The sequence below is a fragment of the Cololabis saira genome, chromosome 2 (assembly GCF_033807715.1).
Source record: "Cololabis saira isolate AMF1-May2022 chromosome 2, fColSai1.1, whole genome shotgun sequence".
Lineage (NCBI taxonomy): Eukaryota > Metazoa > Chordata > Actinopteri > Beloniformes > Belonidae > Cololabis > Cololabis saira.
The window spans coordinates 5,400,025-5,422,181 of NC_084588.1; the positions used below are offsets into that span (position 1 = coordinate 5,400,025).

General features: G+C 47.0%; 1 protein-coding gene across 1 annotated transcript; it reads right to left on the bottom strand.

The window, feature by feature from the left end:
• Window positions 1-414: 414 nt before the first annotated feature.
• On the bottom strand, window positions 415-17,713 carry LOC133419318 (uncharacterized). Its single transcript, XM_061708426.1, has 6 exons — window positions 17,579-17,713; window positions 10,959-11,054; window positions 8,139-8,375; window positions 7,793-8,017; window positions 6,323-6,392; window positions 415-1,567 (listed from the first exon to the last, which is right to left on the bottom strand). Exons 2-6 carry the CDS (start codon window positions 11,046-11,048, stop codon window positions 507-509), a joined length of 1,683 nt encoding a protein of 560 aa, XP_061564410.1. The 5' UTR covers window positions 11,049-11,054; window positions 17,579-17,713; the 3' UTR covers window positions 415-506.
• Between the last annotated feature and the right edge of the window lie 4,444 nt (window positions 17,714-22,157).

Below are 22,157 nucleotides of genomic sequence, written 5' to 3' on the forward strand. Positions count from 1 at the left end.
TCAAAATGTATAAAACAAATGAAATAAAAATAAACTGCCTGCATATATAGAATAAAAATGCTTCTTGAAAAAAATAAAACAAATATCCCTTTCCTGCATAACAATTCTATTAAAATACACTGTGCAATTAATACAATGTAGACAGTAACAGGCAGACTTTTCCACTGAGGTTGACAGTTGTACAAATAACAAAACATTTGTGCAAATCTCAAATAAAACATTCAAATCAATTTGTCACAAAGTAAGCTATATCAAAATCATCATATTGCGTTTGAAAATTTATCGATATATATTACAATCTGGATATATCGCCCAGCCCTACACGAGGCCCCGTGCGGTCGCACGGTTCGCACAACCCTTGCGGCGGCCCCGATTTTGAGCACTCCCTCACAGGGGTGTCACATTAACAGCATCACTATTGGGACTATTTGTGCTCAAGTTTTCCACATGTAAGAGAGAAATGTGCAGACTGAGATGCAATCGTAAAAACCCTTGTTCTTCTCCCTTTAATTCTTTTCCAGCTTCTGTAACGTAGCATGTCTCTTGTCAGTGACAGCCTTGTATGCCCTTTCTACAGCCTCCGTTGGTGATTTTGCCCCCACAGCTGCATCGTGTCCAGTCTTACCTCCAATTATTCCTCCAGCCACTGCTGCAGTTCCTATAGCCACACTGGCTATCACTCCAGTAGTGAGTGTCACCTCTCCAGCTATTACTGCAGACCCCACTAATGAGATTCCTCCAGGGAATTTCTTGAATACATATCTGATCATGGCTTCCACACCAAAAAAAGCCCCTAACAGAGCTCCTGTTGAAATTCCTGCCAGTTGGATCAAATATTGATTGGACACATTTGCTTGTGCCAGTTTTCTAATCTCCTGTAGGGCTAAGTGTCCCGATGACGCTCTAATCCGCCCTTCCTGTTTCCGGATATCTTTCTCCACATTCTGCAAAAATTTGTTGGTGTAGTACGCGCCGTCTTTTTCTTTCACCATCTTGTCTATTGTTTGAAGTAAGGCCTCCAGCTGGAGCTGGTTGCACCTGTAATTATTCTGACCTTTATTTTCCCAGTATTTATTGTCAAAGACGTGGCACCGGCCGCCACACTTTGCCACTAAATTCCTCAGATTCTCATTCTGACCGACAAACTCTTCAATTTTGGTCTCTTTCTGGAGCTGCTCACCGTGAGTGAAGACAACGACGGCGTATTTTAAAGCATCTTCTGAGAAATGCTTGCATATTTCACCGACTAGCTCCTGCTCATGCCTTGTGAATCTTTCCACTTTAAGCACAATGAGGAAAACGTGAGGCCCAGGAGAGCACGTCGTCATGGAGCTTATGATCTCACGGTTCAGCTCCTCCTCGGGCCTTCCAGTGTCGAAGAAACCCGGCGTGTCGACCAGCGTGATGCTCTTTCCACTGATGCTCTTGGTCTCAACTTGGCACTGGTTCGTTCCAGAGTTTGCGCTATTGTTTGCGGTGAAAAGCTCCTCCCCAAATATGGTGTTGGCCAAGTGGCTTTTCCCAGAGCCTGTTTTGCCCAGTAAAACGATCCTCTTTGTTGTTGAGTCTTAAGAAAAAAAAAGATGACTGATAAGTGCATTTGTTATTGTCTCACTAAGTTATAGTTTCACCAATATAACGTCTATTTATATTTCTGTCTACAGATAAGATATCAAATAATGTTTTCCAAGTGTGAGAATCCTCTTCTCCACTACACGTCACATGTAAAATCTAAGACTTGAGTATTCAACTGTTTTAAACAGGATCCAAACATCACAGGATTGAAGGATATTTATGGCGAGAAAATAAAACACCATTTTGGTCACAATTGCTTTAAGTTCTCATGAGATGCTTAGACGTAAACAAAAATGTTAACTCTTGGCTGTTAAATCACAAGTGTACTGAAAATGGCCACTTTATTGGGTAAACCGGGTGCAAGTGAAGAAGTAGCCGGTAAGTTTATGTACAGTTAATTTTGATCATCCCTGAAAAGAATCCACTTATTCCCAAACAGACGGTCGAAGCATCTTTCTTTTGGAACAGTTTCAACAAAAAGCCACATCAGCATCTCTAACTTTTTAGGGACAGTTAATTACAGAAGTAAATAAGTTAAAGGGGACCTATTATGAAAACCAGGTTTTTTCTTGCTTTAACATATATAAAGTGGTCTCCCCTCAGCTTGCCAACTCAGAGAAGGAGGAAAGCAACCAAATTCTGCAGTGTCTGTACAACCCGCCCGGATGAGCCGTCCAGTGTGATGTGACTTCTACGAGCCGTTCAGATTCTGCACATTTTTGTTTCTTTGTAGTGAATGTTACGGACGTAATTCACCTTATTTATTAAGTGTGGTTCTACACACAGTTCATTATTAAATGCAGCATGTTGTCCTTCATGCAACTATGACGGTTCAGGGATGAGTTCGCGTTGCGAAGTTTGGACCCAAGGCTACCAAATGCGGTTCGCCGTGCAGTTTTGGCGGGCCGGGAAATGCCCGGGCCGGCGCTCAGTAGTGGCCATGAGCGCCGGCCGTGGAGGCAGGCTGCTTTTCATCCGGGACAGCATCTCCGGACGGCGAGTTTCCAACGATCACTCGGCCCACTTTCTCTGCGTCTGCTGTGAAGCATGGTGTGGAGCACCACATCGCCACTACTGGTCCACCCGTCTACGCCCGCGCTCGGCGCCTCGACCCGACCAAGCTTGCCGTTGCAAAGGCTGAGTTTGCAAACATGGAACGCCTGGGTATAGTCCGCCGCTCCGACAGCCCGTGGGCGTCGCCTCTCCACATTGTCCCCAAGCCGGGGGGCGGCTGGCGCCCGTGTGGTGACTACCGGCGGCTTAATGACGCAACGACACCTGACCGATACCCGGTCCCGAACATACAGGATTATTCAGCGCACCTGGCTGGTAAGGTGATTTTTTTCCAAGGTGGACCTCGTCAGGTGCCGGTACACACACTAGACATTCCCAAAACAGCTGTGATCACACCATTTGGTCTTTTTGAGTTCTTGTGCATGCCATTTGGCCTTAAAAATGCAGCCCAGTCTTTTCAACGCCTAATGGACTCTGTGTTACAGGACTTGTCTTTTCTTTTCGTGTACCTGGATGACATCTTGGTAGCGAGCGCGTCCAAACCTCAGCACCTGTCACACCTCTGAGCTCTCTTTGAGCGACTTAGCCAACACGGGCTGATTGTTAACCCTGCCAAGTGCCAATTTGGTCTCTCCACCATTGCCTTTCTGGGACACAGAGTTACTAAGGACGGTGCAGTCCCTCTCCCATCAAAAGTGGAGGCGGTCACGCGGTTCCCGCGCCCACTGACCGTCAAATCCCTGCAAGAATTCCTTGGCATGGTGAATTTTTACCACCGATTCATCCCTCGAGCCGCTCAGCTCATGCAACCCTTGCATGAGGCCTTGAAAGGTAAACCCAAGCACCTTGTGAACTGGTCTGAGTGCATGGACAAGGCTTTTGCTGCCACCAAAGCAGCCCTGGCGGACACCACCATGCTGGCGCATCCTCTCCTAACAGCCTCCATTGCCATCACCTCAGACGCCTCAGATTACGCTGTCGGTGCAGTTTACGAGCAGTGGTTGGACGGGGCCTGGCAGCCACTGGCTTTCTTTTGCCGTCAGTTGCGTCCCAGCGAGCGAAGTACAGCACTTTCGATCGGGAGCTGCTTGGTCTCTACCTCGCCATCAGACACTTTCGTTCCCTGCTGGAAGGACGACATTTTACTGCTTTTGTCAACCACAAGCCACTGACATTTGCCAAGGTGGCTAAGCCGTGGTCCGCCCGCCAGCAACGTCATCTGTCGTTCATTTCCGAGTTCACCACGGACTTGCAGCATGTAAGAAAAACCACGTGGCAGACTGCCTGTCACGGGCTGTGGCAGGGGCGGCCCATCTTGGTTTTGATTGTCCCTGTATGGCAGCAGATCAGGCCATAGACCCTGATGTGCAGCTCCTGAAGGCCTCTACCACAGGGCTTAAGATCGAGGATGTGGTCTTTGGTGAGACTAGTACCACACTCCTGTGTGACGTCTCCACAGGCAGTCCTCAGCCCATTTTTCCCTCAGGGTGGAGACGACAAGTGTTTGATGCCATCCATGGTCTCTCACATACGGGTTCGAAGGCGTCGCAGAGACTGGTTGCAGCAAAGTTTGTCTGGCACGGCCTCAAGAAGGACGTAAGGGACTGGGCTAACACCTGTGTTGAGTGCCAACGAGCCAAGATCCACCATCACACTAAAGCCCCGCTAGAGTTGTTCCCGGTTCCTGAGAGACGTTTTGACCATGTGAATGTGGATCTGGTCGGCCCTCTGCCCTCCTCTCACGGTTTCTCGTACCCGTTTATCATGGTTGAGAGGACGACCCGCTGGCCTGAGGCGGTGCCATTGACGTCGGTGGCATCTGTTGAGGTGGCACGGGCTTTTCTCGGCACCTGGGTTGCTCGTTTTGGCACTCCTTCAGATATATCCTCTGACCGAGGTGCACAGTTCACGTCTGAACTGTGGACCGCTGTCGCACAGAACCTCGGAGTTAAACTCCACCGCACTACTGCCTATCACCCGCAGGCTAACGGTCTCTGTGAACGGTTTCACAGGTCAATGAAAGCTGCCCTGCGTGCCAGCCTCAAAGACAATAACTGGGTTGACAAACTCCCATAGGGGATGCTGGGCATCAGGACCGCGCCTAAGGAGGACCTACAGTCCTCATCTGCCAAGCTCGTTTATGGGCAGCCGCTGGGGGTTCCAGGGGATTTTGTCCCTAACGCCACGGTTCCTTGGTCTGCTGCTCTCCAGCGGTCTGCTCTGATGGACAATGCAAGACTTTTTGCGCCTGTCCCTAATGTCCGTCACGGCCTGCCTCAGTCGCACGTCCCTGCTGCACTTAAGGCGGCTTGTTATGTTTTCATTCGCCACGATGCCCACCGGGGACAGCTACACCCGCCCTACGAGGGCCCATTCCGGGTTTTGGAGGCAGGGGACAAACATTTTATGGTGGACATGGGCGGTAAACCTGAGCGCCTCTCCATTGACCGCCTCAAACCAGCTCACTTGGACGTGGGTAAGCCTGTTGAACTCGCCCAACCCCCACGACGCGGGCGGCCTCCCGCTCGGCCCCCGTCCCCTGTTTCCCCCCGTCCCCAGCCTCCCACGCTGCCTGGCCCGCACCTGTGTCACGACGTGACCCCTGCCGCAGTCAGCTCCCATCAACCTCCGGTACAGCGCAGCCGCTGTGGACGGTTGATACGCCCCCCTCCCTTGGTGACTGATGTGTTTTTCTTCAAATATGGTGAATTCTGGGGGGACCTGTGTAGTGAATGTTACGGACATAATTCACCTTATTTATTAAGTGTGGTTCTACACACAGTTCATTATTAAATGCAGCATGTTGTCCTTCATGCAACTATGACGGTTCAGGGATGAGACCCCTTTAAATGTGGTCATGACGTTGAGCTCCATGCGGTTTTAGATGCTGGACAGCTCCATTTTGTGTTTCAGTGTTCTGAGGTCTTCTAATAAACAACACACGTTTTTGAATGGGAAATTGTCTTCGCGTTTTCCCGCAATTCCCACAACTTAACCAAAATGCAAACCACGGCCACAACTATAAAACCGTGTAACTGCATGTGAGCGTCCGACTGTCGCGTAGCACTGCGTGACATCGTACACTCTCTGTCCATCTCCCTCCAGCAACTGCCACTTTATTGAGGTTTTTGTAGTGAAATGAGGGGGTATCATAGAGATAACTTCTCATTTCAACTAACTGGATCAGCCATTTCTCATCATGACTGTTTCCTACAGCGCTTTCAACCGGCTTTCAACGCGAGCGTCAGGAGGAAAATAGAAGCAGGGCGTCCGACAAATGTTCAGCTCAAAACGACGCACTGCGTCACTCGCGGCCAGTTAGGACAGTCCAATAGAAAATAAAGCAAATGGATGGATGGAATTGATTTTGTCACTGACGCTGCAGTTAGGACACGGTGTAACTCCGCCTGCCGGAGCTTCCGCCATTTTTTCATAGCGGTGTATCGCATCATTCAGGCAGCCAATCAGCACAGAGCCTCATTATCATAGCCCCGCCCACTCAGAATCTTGCATAGATAATGAGGTTAGAGAATGGGAAGATAAAGACATGGCCCAGAGGCTGAATTTCTAATTTATTTAGCAAAAACAATCTAAAGCTTGTTTTTAAGACATTCAAGGCCTGTTTAAAATAGGTATTAGATGCCATAATAGGTCCCCTTTAAGTTTAGCCTAAAAGAAAAAGAAATGTTAGGAAAAGATTGGATTCTAAATCCAGCTCTCTGTCTACACTCACCTTGATCATCTTTGTAGTAATTTTCAGTGATTTCTTTGTGTGTCATTGCTTCCTGGACAGACATGAAGGCCTGCAAACACAAGAAAGTGGAGGTTTACTATCAGTTCCAGCATACACTCATCTGCAAATTATTGTGTTTTAAACTAGTAGGTTTCATTATCAGATTGCATTTTTACAGCTGAGTGCAGGCTGCATGATTTTATGCTGCCTCTGATTAATAAGAGTCGTCAACAGAAATATGGATTACACATGTCCATCCTTCAATGTGACTACTGTCTACTAACCTACCGACACTATGGAACCGTTTATATGAGATGAAAAATTAATTCTTCAGGAGTCCTACGTTGGTTCCCTGTGGAATGCCCACCAAGGTAAAGCTGTGTTTTCACTGCAATCTTCCCCAGTTAAAAGACCCAACCATGTCTGTCAACCCTCTAATATCCATAACAAACTTGGGCATTTCACATGGGGGCAACAAGGAATCTATTACTTGCGGGAAAAAAGGATGGAGTATTCAAATTCCTTTCTTGTAGAGAGCAAGTAAGAGGTTATACCATGGTGCTTTGGTATTTTGCAACTATTTACTGATCTTTCTGGTCATCCCCCTCTCTGTGCTTGAAGCAGCAAAAAAACCTAAGTGACCATCTCGCACAGAAAGTAGATTTACAGTTTGATTAAAAGGTTGCCACACGTTTTGCTAGGTGCTCTTTCAAAATAAAACCCTCAGAAAGGGTCTGATAAATGTTTAAAAGAAGACAAATGGCAACAGTACCACACAACAAGCATCCCCTCAGTGCAGGTTTGTGTATTGATCTAGTGTATGTGCATAAGTTAGGTGGAGAGGTCGTAACATGTGTATGACGGAGAGAGAGGGATGGTAGCATTTCAGAGAGACATTTTATTATTACTAAAAAAATGGATTAAGTTCTTTTATGATACTGCACAAGTGTTAATATACCTGAGTGATGCTTCCAAGTGTTATTTTTACATGAAAAACCTAAAGTTGTCAGGATTTGACACTTCCTGTTTTATTTTGAAACCCTTGTCTTTGTATTTAAGTTCTTGTTTGACGTTCCTGTTTTCCATCTGCCCTGATTGTCTGCACCTGTGTCTCGTTAACCCTTCTGTATATCTGGTCTTGTGTTTCCCTGCTCCCTGCTGGTCCGTACTGTTTCCTCCCTCCGTGTTTTCCACGTCAGGCTTTTTCATAGTTTTTGGTTCACTTTCTGGTTTTTGGTAACCTGCTCAGCAGCGCTTTTGTTTTGTTTTGGACTAATAAATCACTGTTTTTGGGAACTCCTTCCTTCTGGTCTCCTGCATCTGGGTCCTACTCCAACCTCCCTGACAAAAGTTTTAAAACACCCTAACCTCAAAAAGAGACTTTCTCTTTACTTTTTATTGTTTCATCGGGGGGGGACTTTGAAACCTCGTAAAAATGTGTATAATCTGTATATTTTGGCGTTCGGTTACCTCATAGGCTTCTCTATCAATGGGGTGTGTGACGATGCGGACCAGAAGGCTTGTGCTGCTGGTTCGAGTCTCTTCAAATGCACGGATTTCCTCCATTAAGACCCTGGCCACCACACTGTGAGGAAAACGCAGGGCAATACCGACCCCAAGTACAGGCAGAGCCACAGATGCAAAGCCTCCCTTCTCACACGATGTCAGGATGTTGTTAATGCCCAGTCTGAGAACCTGGAGAAGATCAACATTTAATATTCAAGGACAAGCAGACAAATGTACTATGTTGAGTTAAATTGATCCATGCAGTGTTCTCACAATAAGAACTTCTAATGAAAACACTCCAATATTCCACCTGCACTGCTGTTCCACTTTCATCACCGTTCCAGGGGATAAGGCTGAGAAAGAACACAGCATGAGTCGGCAGTCCAGGTAACCCCTCCACCAGTACCGAGTCGCCAGGCATCGCTTCTTCTCCTCCTACTTTCCTAAACCCATTGGTCAGCCGAGAGCCTGCCGCTTTACAAATAATGTTTCCGACACGGGTAGAGCGAGGGTTGTCTCCAACCATTGGAGATACCAGGACATCTGCCTGAGAGAAGAATGGGACATGCAGAGACGTATGAACAACCAGGATCACTATATAATCTTTAAAAGGTATAACAGGACATAAAACAGGACATGACATTTCTTTCCTGGTGGACATGAGCCCAACATTCACGTTACTCTAATGGCCCTTTTCCACTAGTACCTACTCAGCGTGCCCTGCCTCGTCCCGCCTCCACCAGCTTTGTCCTTGTTTGTTTTTCCACACCCGAGTGAGAAGTGGGCGGGTTGGAGCGAAACTGCTGTGACATATTTGATTGTGTATCTAAACGAAGAAGACAACAACACTAAAGATGTAGAACCTGGAGGAGAGGGTATATATGCTGCTGGGTCCGTGGCTTGTGTTCCATATCAAATTCAAAAATGAGAGTGAAAGAAGCTTCAAGCGGCAACGTTTTTTTTTTAATTATTTTGTTCGTCGGCACTGATGAGAGCCTGAATTATGGTTCTGCGTTAAATCGACGGCGTAGGGTGCGCGTCGCCGCGTACTCTATGCCGTAGGCTTTGCGTTGGTGTAAAGCGGAACCATAAATCAGCCTTCAGTTGAGATCCGCGAGCAGCTATGAAGTGACAGAGCTCCTGGTAGATCTGGTCGTTCCTTATCGCCCGTCTAGATCCCTTTTTAATTCTCTCCTCAGCCACCAGGTTTATGAACATCTGCACCTCAGAGTTGGATCAGAAACAGACTTTTGCGCTGCCACTGCCTGTTGAATAAAATGAGGAAGCCGCGGGCTGCTCTCGCACTGACTCCCCGCTTCCTGATTCAAACGTCTGACGGCCCCCCGACCAATCGGTGGCCTGTAGTGTGATGATGTCAGATACAGCTGTTGGGGTCGCCCATATGCCCATGTGAACTCTGAACTTATAAAATGTATGAACACTTTGTGAATGTGTATATTCAACTTTGAAACGGCTCAGCTGAAAATCGGCTGTAATGTGCCTCCAAAAATGGCCGCCTGGCCAATGAACTACAACCCCCAGCATGCCTTGCGTGGGGGGGGTGGCGCCTACAAGCGGCGCGCATCCAATCGCAGTGAGGCACCGGTGACGTCACCGCAGCACGCGTAGGATCAAAACGCCGCGCTGCGCGTTCATCTGTCTCTTTTTTTGCTTCATCAACCGGTGGGTCAACAGGCCCTTTTGGCTCCGGGCCGAAGGGACCACGACCTTCCCCCCCCCCAAAGGGGGGGATAAGAGGAGAGATCTGCCGCTTGCTCCAGCCGCAGGATCCGAGGACCCACGGCGCGGACCGCGCGGCTCATCCCTCTCTCCTTTTCCTCTCTCTTCCAACAACATCTCGTCCTGGAACAGGATCTTTTTGGCTCCGGGCCAAAGATCCCATCTCTCTCTCCCCCGGGCTGGGGGGAGGCAGGAGGCCCGCACCGGACCGGGCCCTGCGGGGTCCGGCCGTTGAAGCCGCGGTCCCGGGGAAGGCTCCGGCTTCCACTAAACTCTGTCCTCTTAAGTTTCACAGATCCAAGCTTCCGACGCCCACGCGCCCCCGGCAACCAGATCGGGACACAGCTGCGACTGAACGCTCAGACTGAAGCCCCCCTCCCCGCTCCGAGCCTCTGTCTGCTGACCGCGCAGGGATCGGGACGGACGGCCGGCGTCTCGCCCGTCGTGAGCTCCCCCGGGTTGTAGTCACCACTTTCTGCTAGTCATTCATGTTTTAAAGCGCCGTTTCGCCAGTTGATCACGGTTTAAACACCGGGATCACCATCCGTTCTAATTGCACGTGGCGTGGTTACAGTTCCGCCATCTTTAAAATACCACAGGAGCCCGGCTCCTTTAAACACTGCAATATTTTAAACTGTACATGTTCGTGATATCATTTTTATTATTGCTTTGATTTCTTTTTTTCATTCCATGCATTTAACTTTCATTTCATTTTTATTGATTGTTGTTTTTCTAGTTAATTAATTGTTTTATAATACTTAAGTTCTGCCATCAGGTTTATTTGGGGTGTTGCGTTTATCATCTTTTGACACCTGTATATAAATAAATCCTGATTGATTTTTAATGAGTGGTTGTTGTTATTTCATGCAAGATTTGGTCACAAATTGATTTGTTTAAGCAGAGCCTAGTGTTCGGATATCACGCCTTCAACTGTTATCCTGTAATTGATAGTAGGATTTGCTGTTATGCAGGATAACTCAAATCATATGAGACTGATTTTCTGCTGTTTAGTTATCACAATTCCTCCGGAGTAAGGCCCGGCGGTGGTGCCCCGACGAGAATTATTATCATTTTGATAATTCAATTTGATAAATAGTCAACTTTATTAATTATTAATAATTATTAATAATATTCATTAATAGCCTTCGATAACTGGACAGCCAAGCTACCCGAGTTGCACAACACAGCCGACTCAGCCGCTTAGAACCTCGGCAGAATAGGTACAGAAAAGTATCTACTACGGCCAGTCTTTACCCGTCTCGGCCCGTGGGTTGAAAAGCACAAGACGGAGGCGTGGCGAGTAGAAGCGCGCAGAGTAGGTACTAGTGGAAAAGGGCCATAATATTTGTACTGAACAACTTTCAAAGATTCAAATTCAAATGTCTCTCACCTGCTGCGTCTCGATGGTCCCCTGAACAATCTCAACCTGGACACCACCGACGGCAGCTCCTCGTTCTGCTTCTTGACCAGCAGCATCCATCTGGGACTGGAACCAATAGAAACAACTACCTCCAGTTTCTTTCAAGGAACTGAAATATTTTGTCCAATATATCCATTCTTTTTCAATGTTTAAATCCAAATTATTAGTTTTGTTTTGTATAAAACCTTCTGAGTCAAGGTTAATAAAAGGGTAGACATAATAAGCCTTGGCTTCAGCCTATACTTTTTCGGTGCCATTTAAAATATTGGACCTTTTTTATGTTGTATTATGTTGTATCCAAATGGACCGAAATAAAAACTCAAAATCAATCAATCACAAAAAATCAAAGGCAGAATATCATCGATCCACTGATGGACAAAAGTGGTAACATTTGGAAACGACCACGTCTGATGAGGTCACACATAACCTCTGTTTATCCACCAGGCCTACGTCACGATTCCACCACCAGGAGGTAAAACGCTGCAGGAAAGGTAGAAGCAACGCTCCAACCCCCAATAAAACAAAGACAAGACTACATTTAACAATTCTGCTTACAATTGTCAGGGTTTGACACTTCCCCCAGTTTTTGAGTTTCAGTGTTGTCCCTCCTGTTTCCCATCTGCCCTGATTGTCCGCACCTGTGTCTCGTTATCCCCTGTGTATATCTAGTCTTGTTTTTCCCTGCTCCCTGTCGGTCAGTACTGTTTGTTCCCTCCATGTTCTCCTCGAGTTTTGGATCCCTGTTTCTGTTCTGCCTCCTTTTGATCCTGCTCAGCAGTGTTTTTTGTTCTTGTTTTTGTTAAATAAATCCTGCTTTTTGCCAACTCCTGCCTCCTGCTCTCCTGCATTTGGGTCCTCAACAACCAAATCGTGACAACAATTGGTGCTGTCAAGCGATTACAAAAATAGAGAGATTAAATAATTAAAGGTATTGTGACATCATTTTTAAAATGCTTTTAACACTATTAAAAGTCTTGGCCAACATCCCTCAAATGTGTCTAAAAGGGTGTAACAAGAAAAACTTCACTCTAGTACTCCATTCCTGGCTTTTTATGATAGTGTTTTTTTGCGCCGTGAAAAACGCTTCCTTTTCCCCCTTTCCTGTCAATCATTGCCCCGCTCCTCCTCCAAACCTCCTCCAACCCAACTGCTACACACTTCTGCCGTCTCCACACACACGCGCGCACACCGAACCACAAACACCCACACACAGCCCAGACAGGGCGACTACAGCCCGGGGATGAAGTCCTTGCGCACACCGAACCGGACTTCTAACAGCGGCGTCGGAGAGTTAAGCCGGGAGCGACAGGCGAAGCATGCACAGAAAAGCAGTCCACCGCAAACAATCATAAAAATAAAGGCATGCAAGCAGCAGTGACCCCTTATCTTAAGTCCAGTCAGTGGCCGCGGGTCTTCTTAGCAGTTTTCCTCCGGTGATGAGAAGAGAAGAGGCTCTAAACAGCTCCGTGTTAAGCCTGATTTATGGTTCCGCGTTAAATCGACGCAGAGCCTACGCCGTAGGGTTCAGCGTACGGTGCGCGTCGCCGCGTAACCCTACGCCGTAGGCTCTGCGTCGATTTAACGCGGAACCATAAATCAGCCTTTATGGTGCGCTGGAGAGGAGAGGAGGCAGGGAGCTGGGTGGAGGGGGCGGTGATTTAGCGGGTCGTTACGTAACGATCCGCCACCAAACCAGATGCGCCGTTTTTGCATAGTTATGCGGAAAATCCCAGAAAGCACACAATACACTGAATGTTAAAAGTTCGTTGTTTTTTGGGTGTAATTGATGTCAAGACACCCAACAAAACACAAAAAATCAAGAAAAATTTGTTTTTCATGTCACAATCCCTTTAAGATATGTTATCAATTAATCTCTTTTTTAATCTCACCTAAAAATTGCTGAGAAAAGCCCTCAACTTGAGGTGTTTTCCTTTGAATTCATTACATTATTGTGGCAGGTCAAAAGATTGATTTATAACAACAAAAAGTGGCTTCATAAAGTAATTTATTTACTTGAACAGATGCAGTCAAAGTCATTTACATCCACTTGGCAAGACCATATCGCCAGCCTCTCAGTCGCAGACTTTGCTGTGGCTCGATGAATTTGAAAAACATAACGTACTGAATATGCGTGTAATTAATTAATCATAATTAACACGCTAATTCGACACCCCTAGGTACAATCCTCCTCTTTTTCTCCGGAGTAGCTTGAAATAACTGATACTTGTTGCTCTTACATTTTGGGCCTTTTTTAGAAAACTAGTTGGGAGATCCCCTCCTTGAACCGCCACCTTTGGTGGGTTGGGGCTCGTAGGCGAGCGCCTGGTGGCCGGGTGTTTGCCCGTGGGACCCGGCCGGGCTCAGCCCGAAACAGCGACGTGGGCCCGCCTTCCTGTAGGCCCACCACCCGCAGGAAGGACCATGATGAGCTGGTGCCATGTGGGCTGGGTAGCAGTCGTGGTGGGGTGCCTCGACAACCCAATCCCTGGACCAAAACCCTCGCAGTGGGGACATGGAATGTCACTTCGCTGGGGGGGAAGGAGCCGGAGCTTGTGCGTGAGGTTGAGAGATACCGGCTGGAGATAGTCGGGCTCACCTCCGCACATAGCTTGGGCTCTGGAACCCAGCTTCTTGAAAGGGGCTGGACCCTCCACTACTCTGAAGTTGCCCAGGGTGAGAGGCGGCGGGCTGATGTGGGCTTGGTTATAGCCCCTCAGCTCAGTCGCCTTGTGTTGGAGTTCACCCCGGTGAACGAGAAGGTCGCTTCCCTGCGCCTTCGGGTCGGGAAAAGGTCTCTCACTGTTGTTTGTGCCTACGGGCCGAACAGCAGTGCGGAGTACCCAGCCTTCTTGGAGTCCCTGGGAGGAGTACTGGATAGTGCTCCAACTGGGGACTCCATTGTTCTACTGGGGGACATCAACGCTCACGTGGGTAATGACAGTGATACCTGGAGAGGCGTGATTGGGAGGAACGGCCTCCCCGATCTGAACCCGAGCGGTGTTTTGTTGTTGGACTTCTGTGCAAGTCACAGTTTGTCCATAACGAACACCATGTTCAGGCATAAGGGTGTCCATCAGTGCACGTGGCACCAGGATGCCCTAGGCCGGAGGTCAATGATCGACTTTGTTGTCGTTTCATCTGACCTTCGGCCGCATGTTTTGGACACTCGGGTGAAGAGAGGGGCTGAGCTGTCAACTGATCACTACCTGGTGGTGAGTTGGATGCGCTGGCGGAGGAGGAGGTTGGACAGACCGGGCAGACCCAAACGGATTGTGAGGGTCTGTTGGGAACGTCTGGCTGAGCCCTCTGTCAGGGACATCTTCAACTCTCACCTCCGAGAGAGCTTCTCTCAGATCCCGGGGGAGGCGGGGGACATCGAGTCCGAGTGGACCATGTTCTCTGCCTCCATTGTCGCCGCGGCGGCTCGAAGTTGTGGACGCAAGGTCTCCGGTGCCTGTCGTGGCGGCAATCCTAGAACCCGGTGGTGGACACCGGACGTACAGGATGCCGTCAGACTGAAGAAGGAGTCCTACTGGGCTATGTTGGCTGTGGGACTCCTGACGCAGTAGATGGGTACCGGCAGGCCAAGCGAGCCGCGGCTCAGGCAGTCCTGGAGGCAAAAACTCTGGGATGAGTTCGGGGAGGCCATGGAGGAAGACTTTCGGTCGAAATTCTGGAGGACCGTTCGGCGCCTCAGAAGGGGGAAGCAGTACTCTGCCGGCACCGTTTACGGTGTGGGTGGGGAGCTGTTGACCTCGACTGGGGACATTGTCGGACGGTGGAAGGAATATTTAGAGGATCTCAACCCGACTGACATGCCTTCCACTGAGGAAGCAGAGAGTGGGGACTCGGAGACGTGCTCATCCATCACCCAAGCCGAGGTCACTGAGGTAGTTCGTAAGCTCCTCGGTGGCAGGGCACTGGGGGTGGATGAGATTCACCCTGAGTACCTCAAGTCTCTGGATGTCGTAGGGCTGTCTTGGTTGACACGCCTCTGCGACATCGCATGGAGGAAGGGGACAGTACCGCTGAAGTGGCAAACCGGGGTGGTGGTCCCTCTTTTTAAAAAGGGGGACCGGAGAATGTGCTCCAACTATAGGGGGATCACACTTCTCAGCCTCCCCGGGAAAGTCTACGCCAGGGTATTGGAGAGGAGATTACGGCCGATAGTTGAACCTCGGATTCAAGAGGAACAATGCGGTTTTCGTCCCGGTCGCGGAACACTGGACCAGCTTTATACCCTCCGCAGGGTGTTCGAGGGTTCATGGGAATTTGCCCAACCAGTCTACATGTGCTTTGTGGATCTGGAGAAGGCATTTGACCGTGTCCCTCGTTCTATTCTGTGGGGGGTGCTCAGTGAGTATGGAGTCCGGGGCCCTCTATTAAGGGCTGTCCGGTCTCTGTATGATCGGAGCAGGAGTCTGGTTCACATTGCCGGCAGTAGATCAGACTTGTTCCCGGTGCATGTTGGACTCCAGCAGGGCTGCCCTTTGTCACCGGTCCAGTTCATCATTTTTTATAGACAGGATTTCTAGGCGCACCCAGGGGCCGGAGGGGATCCGGTTTGGTAACCTCAGGATTTCATCTCTGCTTTTTGCAGATGATGTTGTCCTGTTGGCTTCATCGGACCGGGACCTTCAGTATGTGCTGGGGCGGTTTGAGGCCGAGTGCGACGCGGCAGGGATGAGAATCAGCACCTCCAAAACCGAGGCCATGGTTCTCCATCGGGAAAGGTTGGCGTGCCTTCTCCGAGTGGGTGGAGAAGTCCTGCCTCAGGTGGAGGAGTTCAAGTATCTCGGGATCTTGTTCACGAGTGAGGGAACGATGGAGCGTGAGATTGATAGGCGGATAGGTGCAGCGTCCGCAGTTATGCGGTCGATGTACCGGACCGTTGTGGTGAAGAAGGAGCTGAGTCGAAAGGCGAAGCTCTCGATTTACCGGTCAATCTACGCACCTACCCTCACCTATGGTCATGAACTTTGGGTAGTGACCGAAAAGACAAGATCGCGGATACAAGTGGCCGAGATGAGTTTCCTCCGCAGGGTGGCTGGACGCTCCCTTAGAGATAGGGTGAGGAGTTCGGTCACCCGGGAGGAGCTCGGAGTCGAGCCGCTGCTCCTTCACATTGAGAGGAGTCAGCTGAGGTGGCTTGGGCATCTGTATCGGATGCCTCCTGGACGCCTCCCTAGGGAGGTGTTCCAGTCATTTCCCTCCTCCCTAGGGAGGTGTTCCAGGCATGTCCCTCTGGGAGAAGACCCAGGACACGCTGGAGAGACTATGTCTCTCGGCTGGCCTGGGAACGCCTTGGACTCCCCTCGGAAGAGCTGGAGGAAGTGTCTGGGGTGAAGGAAGTCTGGGCATCCCTGCTGAGGCTGCTGCCCCCGCGACCCGGGAACGGATAAGCGGAAGAAGATGAGTGAGTAAGTAGTTGGTAGATGGAAGCATATGAAGAGCTTGTTTTTTTTTTCTTATTACAGATTTGGTCTCATTTACCCAAATGACTAACTCTCCTATAACGCTCCGTGTGGACCAACCCTGTTTGAGATCCAGCTCCACCAGAGATTAAAAACTCCCGCTCCACTGGTGAGGAGCGGCTCTTCTTCACCCTGCCAACTGATTACACTGTCTTCCAGCGAGAGTTGACACAACGGTGTCTTTATTTTTCTTTTTGGACTTTGCAGTCAATTCAATTGAACTATTTTCTAAAAAATATCAACATCCCTGCAAAAGTTCTTCAGTACGTGCCATAATTTATACCTGATGACAAGCAATACGGAACGCAGTTTATTCCGTATTTCACAATTGTCCCATGCACGCCTGTCACACACGCACACACATGAACAACGAACTAACAATAATTAACAAAATAAAGGACAGGATATATTAACGACAGCAACATGTGTTGGTGCGCTCTCTGCCTGCCCTGCAGACGGCCCGCCCCTTTGCGCTCCGTTGCCTAGTTAAGCCAAAATTACCATATATCAGCCTTTACCTCTCACTGCTGTTCACTGCACCGCCACGCGTGGCTTTAAAAAAAAGTCAAGTCAAGATGTCTCCAGAGGCTCCAGACACCTTCCTCGTCCTAAAAGAGGAAACAGACACCTCACTTCGTCCTAAAAGAGGAAACAGACACCTCACCTCGTCCTAAAAGAGGAAACAGACACCCCACCTCATCCTAAAAGAGGAAACAGAGGTCTCCCGGATGACAAAGCTCAAGAATGAGATCAAATCATATTTAGGTAGAAACAACCTTTCATTAACTGTATTTGGCCTTCAATCAATCTTTGGCAGGTGAAAAGACCAATTTTCAGGGGAGAAATCAGATTCTGGCAGGCAATCACTTTTTGGCACGTTTCTGTTCTTGGAAAAAAAAAACCTATAATAATCTCATAAATCAATCGAAAACATATAATACACACACATAGACTACGTTAATTAAAAAGGCATATTCTGTATCTCCGACTGTTACTATATTGAAATAAAAGACAATTCTCAACAACGTTAATAGGGCAATTTGAAAGGTTCCTTTTAAACAAAGAAGTCCAGATCGCAGTACGAGCAAATAAAAACAGTAATGGTTTAAACGGTACCTTTTTTATGTCTGAATTTAATAGGGTAAAGGCTCTCAGACACAGTTGTCAGTGTCCCGCAGTCGCCTCCGCCTGATCTCCGACGGAACCCAAAGTATGTTCCTACCTTCTTCTTCTGTCCTTCTAGAGGACTTGGACACTGGAAGAAACTCTTTGACTCCAGAACAGGAAGTCTGTCAGCCGAAGGGAGGCTCCGCCCGTGGCTGCATCCTACAATAGAGAAAGTCTGCTACTCTTTACAGATTAATCATTGTCACTACGCGAAAACATGTCCTTCTCTTTTATTTTGGCATCATTAAACTGAAAGAAGAACCCTTGTGAATAGTTTAACTTAGGGGAGAGTGAGGCAATGTGAGACACTTTTTACATTTCCTCCCCTCCAGGCAAGCTAAAATGATATATCAATACAATTTGCACATTTACTATTAGTTCAGGATATTTTCTAGCAACATAAATAGTCAGAATGTGTTTAGGACTGTTAGAAGAAAACTGTAAATATACTTATTGTCCTACTCTGTATCTGTATGACATGCCCTATGACCTATAATCACTTTGATGTATACACCTCCATGTATGGTATTATGTTTTCTACTTCTCCATCCCGCTTGTGTCTCACTGTATTGTGACGCCCCCATGCTTCACTCTGATAAATAAAGGAACAAGGAACTGTTCAGCGCTTCTCTGCTACAGCGTTACCTGAGCAGTGAGCCCTTTGTACAAAGACAGCTCCGTGTCTTCACTCATTTCTTGATTCTGATCCATGGTTAGGAGCATCGTCTCCTGACAGGACAATGGGCAGTGAAAATATGATTGTTTTTAAAATAGTGGTCAATTGTCTCACTTTGCCCCCAGACCCGGTGTAAAGTGAGACAGACCAGAAAAATCAATGGTTTAAAGTGAGACTGTCAAGGTTGACATTCCCCCCAGACTTCAGTTTCTGTTTTGCCCCGCCTGTGTCCCATCTGCCCTGATTGTGTCTGCACCTGTGTCTCGTCATGTCTCGTTATCCCCTCAGTATATCTCGTCTTGTCATTCCTTTGTTCCCTGTCGGACCGTATTGTGCTCCCCTTCATGTTTCCTGTTTTTGCTCCAGTTTTGATCCCTGCCAAGCAGCACTTTTGTTTTTGGCCCTTGCCTTTTGGAATAAACCCTTTATGTTGCAAACTCCTGGCTCCTGCTCTCCTGCACTTGGGTCCTAACTAAACCGAACCATGACAGAGACAGCTTGGGGTAATCTGATACATTTACCTTTTCCCCTTAAAAACTACGATAACCACACATGTTGTAGCATTAATGAAGATAATGTACCGTTAGGATTCCACTGGTCCTCTCCGCCCAGCAGCAGCAGGAAATTCTCCAACTCCACCACACAGTGATGAGCGCTGTTGTAAGGCATTACTAGATGACACACAAAGGGTAAACGCCATTTACTCAATTCAATTCAATTTTATTTATATAGCGTCTAATACAACAGATGTTGTCTCTAGACGCTTTCCAGAGATCCAGAACATGAACATAAACATAAACATAAACCCCAGAGCAATTATTACATAAACAATGGCAGGTAAAAACTCCCATAGTGGGAGAAAAGCCTTAAGCCAAACAGTGGCAAGGAAGCGCAGGCAGGCGGAAGCAGCAGCACACAGCAGACATCCACGTAGGCAGGTGGAAGCAGCAACAGGATGACCGCGGATGGGGGGGGGCCGGGACCGCAGGCCAGAACGCAGCTCCCGAGGCTCCGGCCTGCAAACATGCACAAAAAAGAGAAAAGGGGGGGCCAGCACAAGAAACTACAGGAACGATGGACAAAAACGATAGCTATGAGATATTTATAATAAATAAAAATGGAAATGGAGAAGAGAGGAAGGGCAAAGGAGAGGAGAAGAAGGGTGAGAGGCACCGCTAAGTGGATCATGTCGGTGCCCCCCTGCAGCATAGGTCTATAGCAGCATATCTACCGCAACGCTATATTTGAGACTAACTATTATAGTCTTGTTCTATAGCTGCAACTATGACTACTGACTCTAACACACTAAAGTTTACACTAACTAGAGATTTACCAACACCAGCTAGAGGTTTACTAAACACTAACTATAGGCTTTACTAAACAGAAAGGTTTTAAGTTTAGTTTTAAAGGTGGAGGTGGTGTCAGCCTCCTTAACCCAGATTGGAAGTCGGTTCCATAGTAATGGTGCCTGATAGCAGAACGCCCGCCCTCAAAATCTACATTTGGATACTCTAGGAACTACGAGTAAACCTGCACTCTGAGAACGGAGAGCTCTGCCAGGAACATAAGGCACTATCAGGTCTTGTAAATATGCGGAACTTAGCCGTTTTGGGCTTTATAAGCAAGTAATTTTAAGCAAGTAACATTTTAAATTGGACTCTGAATTTTACAGGTAGCCAATAGAGCAACGCTAACACTGGAGAGACGTGGTCTCTCCTGCTGATTCCTGTCAGTACTCACTGCTGCATTTTGGATCAGCTGGAGCCTATTCAGCAAATTACTTGGACATCCTGCTAACAACACATTAATCTAGTCTAGAAGATACAAACGTATGAACTAGTTTTTCTGCATCACTCTGCGAGAGGATTTTCCTAATTTTTGCAATATTACGGAGATGGAAAAATGCTATTTTACAAACCTGATTAACAGATGGTTTAAACGACAAATCCTGATCGAAAACAACACCAAGGTTTCTCACAGTTGCACTGGAAGCCATCGCAACACCATCTAATCCATGTGGATTCCATGTGGACTCAACCATGTGGATGATATAGATCAATACAAGAAAATTCCAGGTTTGCAGGTTCAATATATAATATAATATAACGCAGATTATTGTCACTTCCCAGTATGTAAGAAAGAAAAAGAAGTGAAAGCACAGTGCATTTGGCTGTAGCCAGTACTTGAGTTGAGGGGGGATGAGGGGGGATGGCATCCCCCCTGAAATAAAAACGGTCCAAATCACCCCCTCTGTAAAACTGCCATCCCCCCTTTCCATCCCTTATGTCATTTCATCAATGAATGTGGTTTTACTGCTATTTCAACATTTAGAGTCATCACCAGAAAAATAACTTATTTGACAATTTTCACCTGTTTCAAGTAAATTTTCACTTGAAATAAGTAGGAAAATCTTCCAGTGGGACAAGATTTATCTTCTCATTACAAGCAAAAAATCTTGTTCCACTGGCAGATTTTTCTACTTATTTTAAGTGAAAATCTACTTGAAACAGGTGAAAATTGTTGTTTTTTCCAGTGATGAGTCTTGTTTTAAGTGTAATGAGATTTTTTTTACTAAAATGAGACATTTTAACTAGAAATAAGATAAATATTCTTCTCAACATTGAGTTTTTGCAGTGATCCATTTTACTTATCCTGTGAAGGACAGAGTCATATTGATAAGTTCAGAAAAGTGTTTTTTATTGTTGTGTTTTGATGTATTAGATGTAAGCCCAGTGGATATTTAAAGCTTACAGAAGGCTGCATTTAACTGCTGCTATGTCATTCCTGCAGTATTTCTGCAGGTGTTTTGGTCACTGCTATTATTTGTAATATATTATATTATTTGTAATCAGCACAAATGATCTGTCCCCATATAATAAAATCCACCATCCCCCCTGATTTCTTTTTACAACTCGAGTACTGGTTGTAGCTGAAGTGAAACTAGGCTGAGACTTGAGAGTCAGGCTGAGAGTCAGGTTTGCACTTTCAGAGCTAAATCAGATGCCAAAGTGGGAGTTTTCTCAAATGTAGCTTGAGGGAGGGAAGGCTGGGGAACCCTAGGGTGGGCGGAGGGTGTGGGTGCGGATAGGAGTCTGGGGTTGGTGGGCTGTCATCCTGTTACACTCCTGCCACAACTGGCGGTTCAGCTTTGTGTTCTGCCAGTTTACACTAGGGATGGCATAATTACGGTGGCCGAGACCCGCCATTGCTGAAAATAAAAGTAACGCTGCAAACAGAGAACAGAGAACAGTTTGTTCTCTTTAACTGGATCAGAATTTCCTTTACGGTAATTCACCAAATAACTGAAAACAGTGAGCAAATAACTTCTGCATATCAACTCTTAGAGTGGAACAAAGAAGACTCTTTTATTGATGGGTGAATTTTTACCACCTGAGCAACATTAAAATATGCTGTATTTTTGTAATTACTCCTACAAAAGTACAAATTGCATCTATCTTGAGATATGTATACAGTATCTGCAGAAATACGCTGGTCAGTTATTAACCAAATTACAGAAATAATCACTCTAAAGCTGACATAATAAAAAAGGATCACTGGCTGGTTATTAAACAATTTCGGAGCAACAGCGAAAAAAATATAAATTCTGGCTATACTGAAAGGGTATTACATACAGATTTTCCTCCTGTTTAAAGATAATAATCTGCACATTTTTGGACTCTGAAGTTTTCCCTATTTTTGATATTTAAAAGAAAGTTATACAATTAGCTCTGAATGATAATCTCAGATTGCTCAGTGATTGAAATGACTGTCAGTCGCTGTCTTGTGTCTATTCAGCTGCTGTCTCTCTATGAGCTCTGTGCATTTCTATTTTGGGAATTTTACTCAACTGTT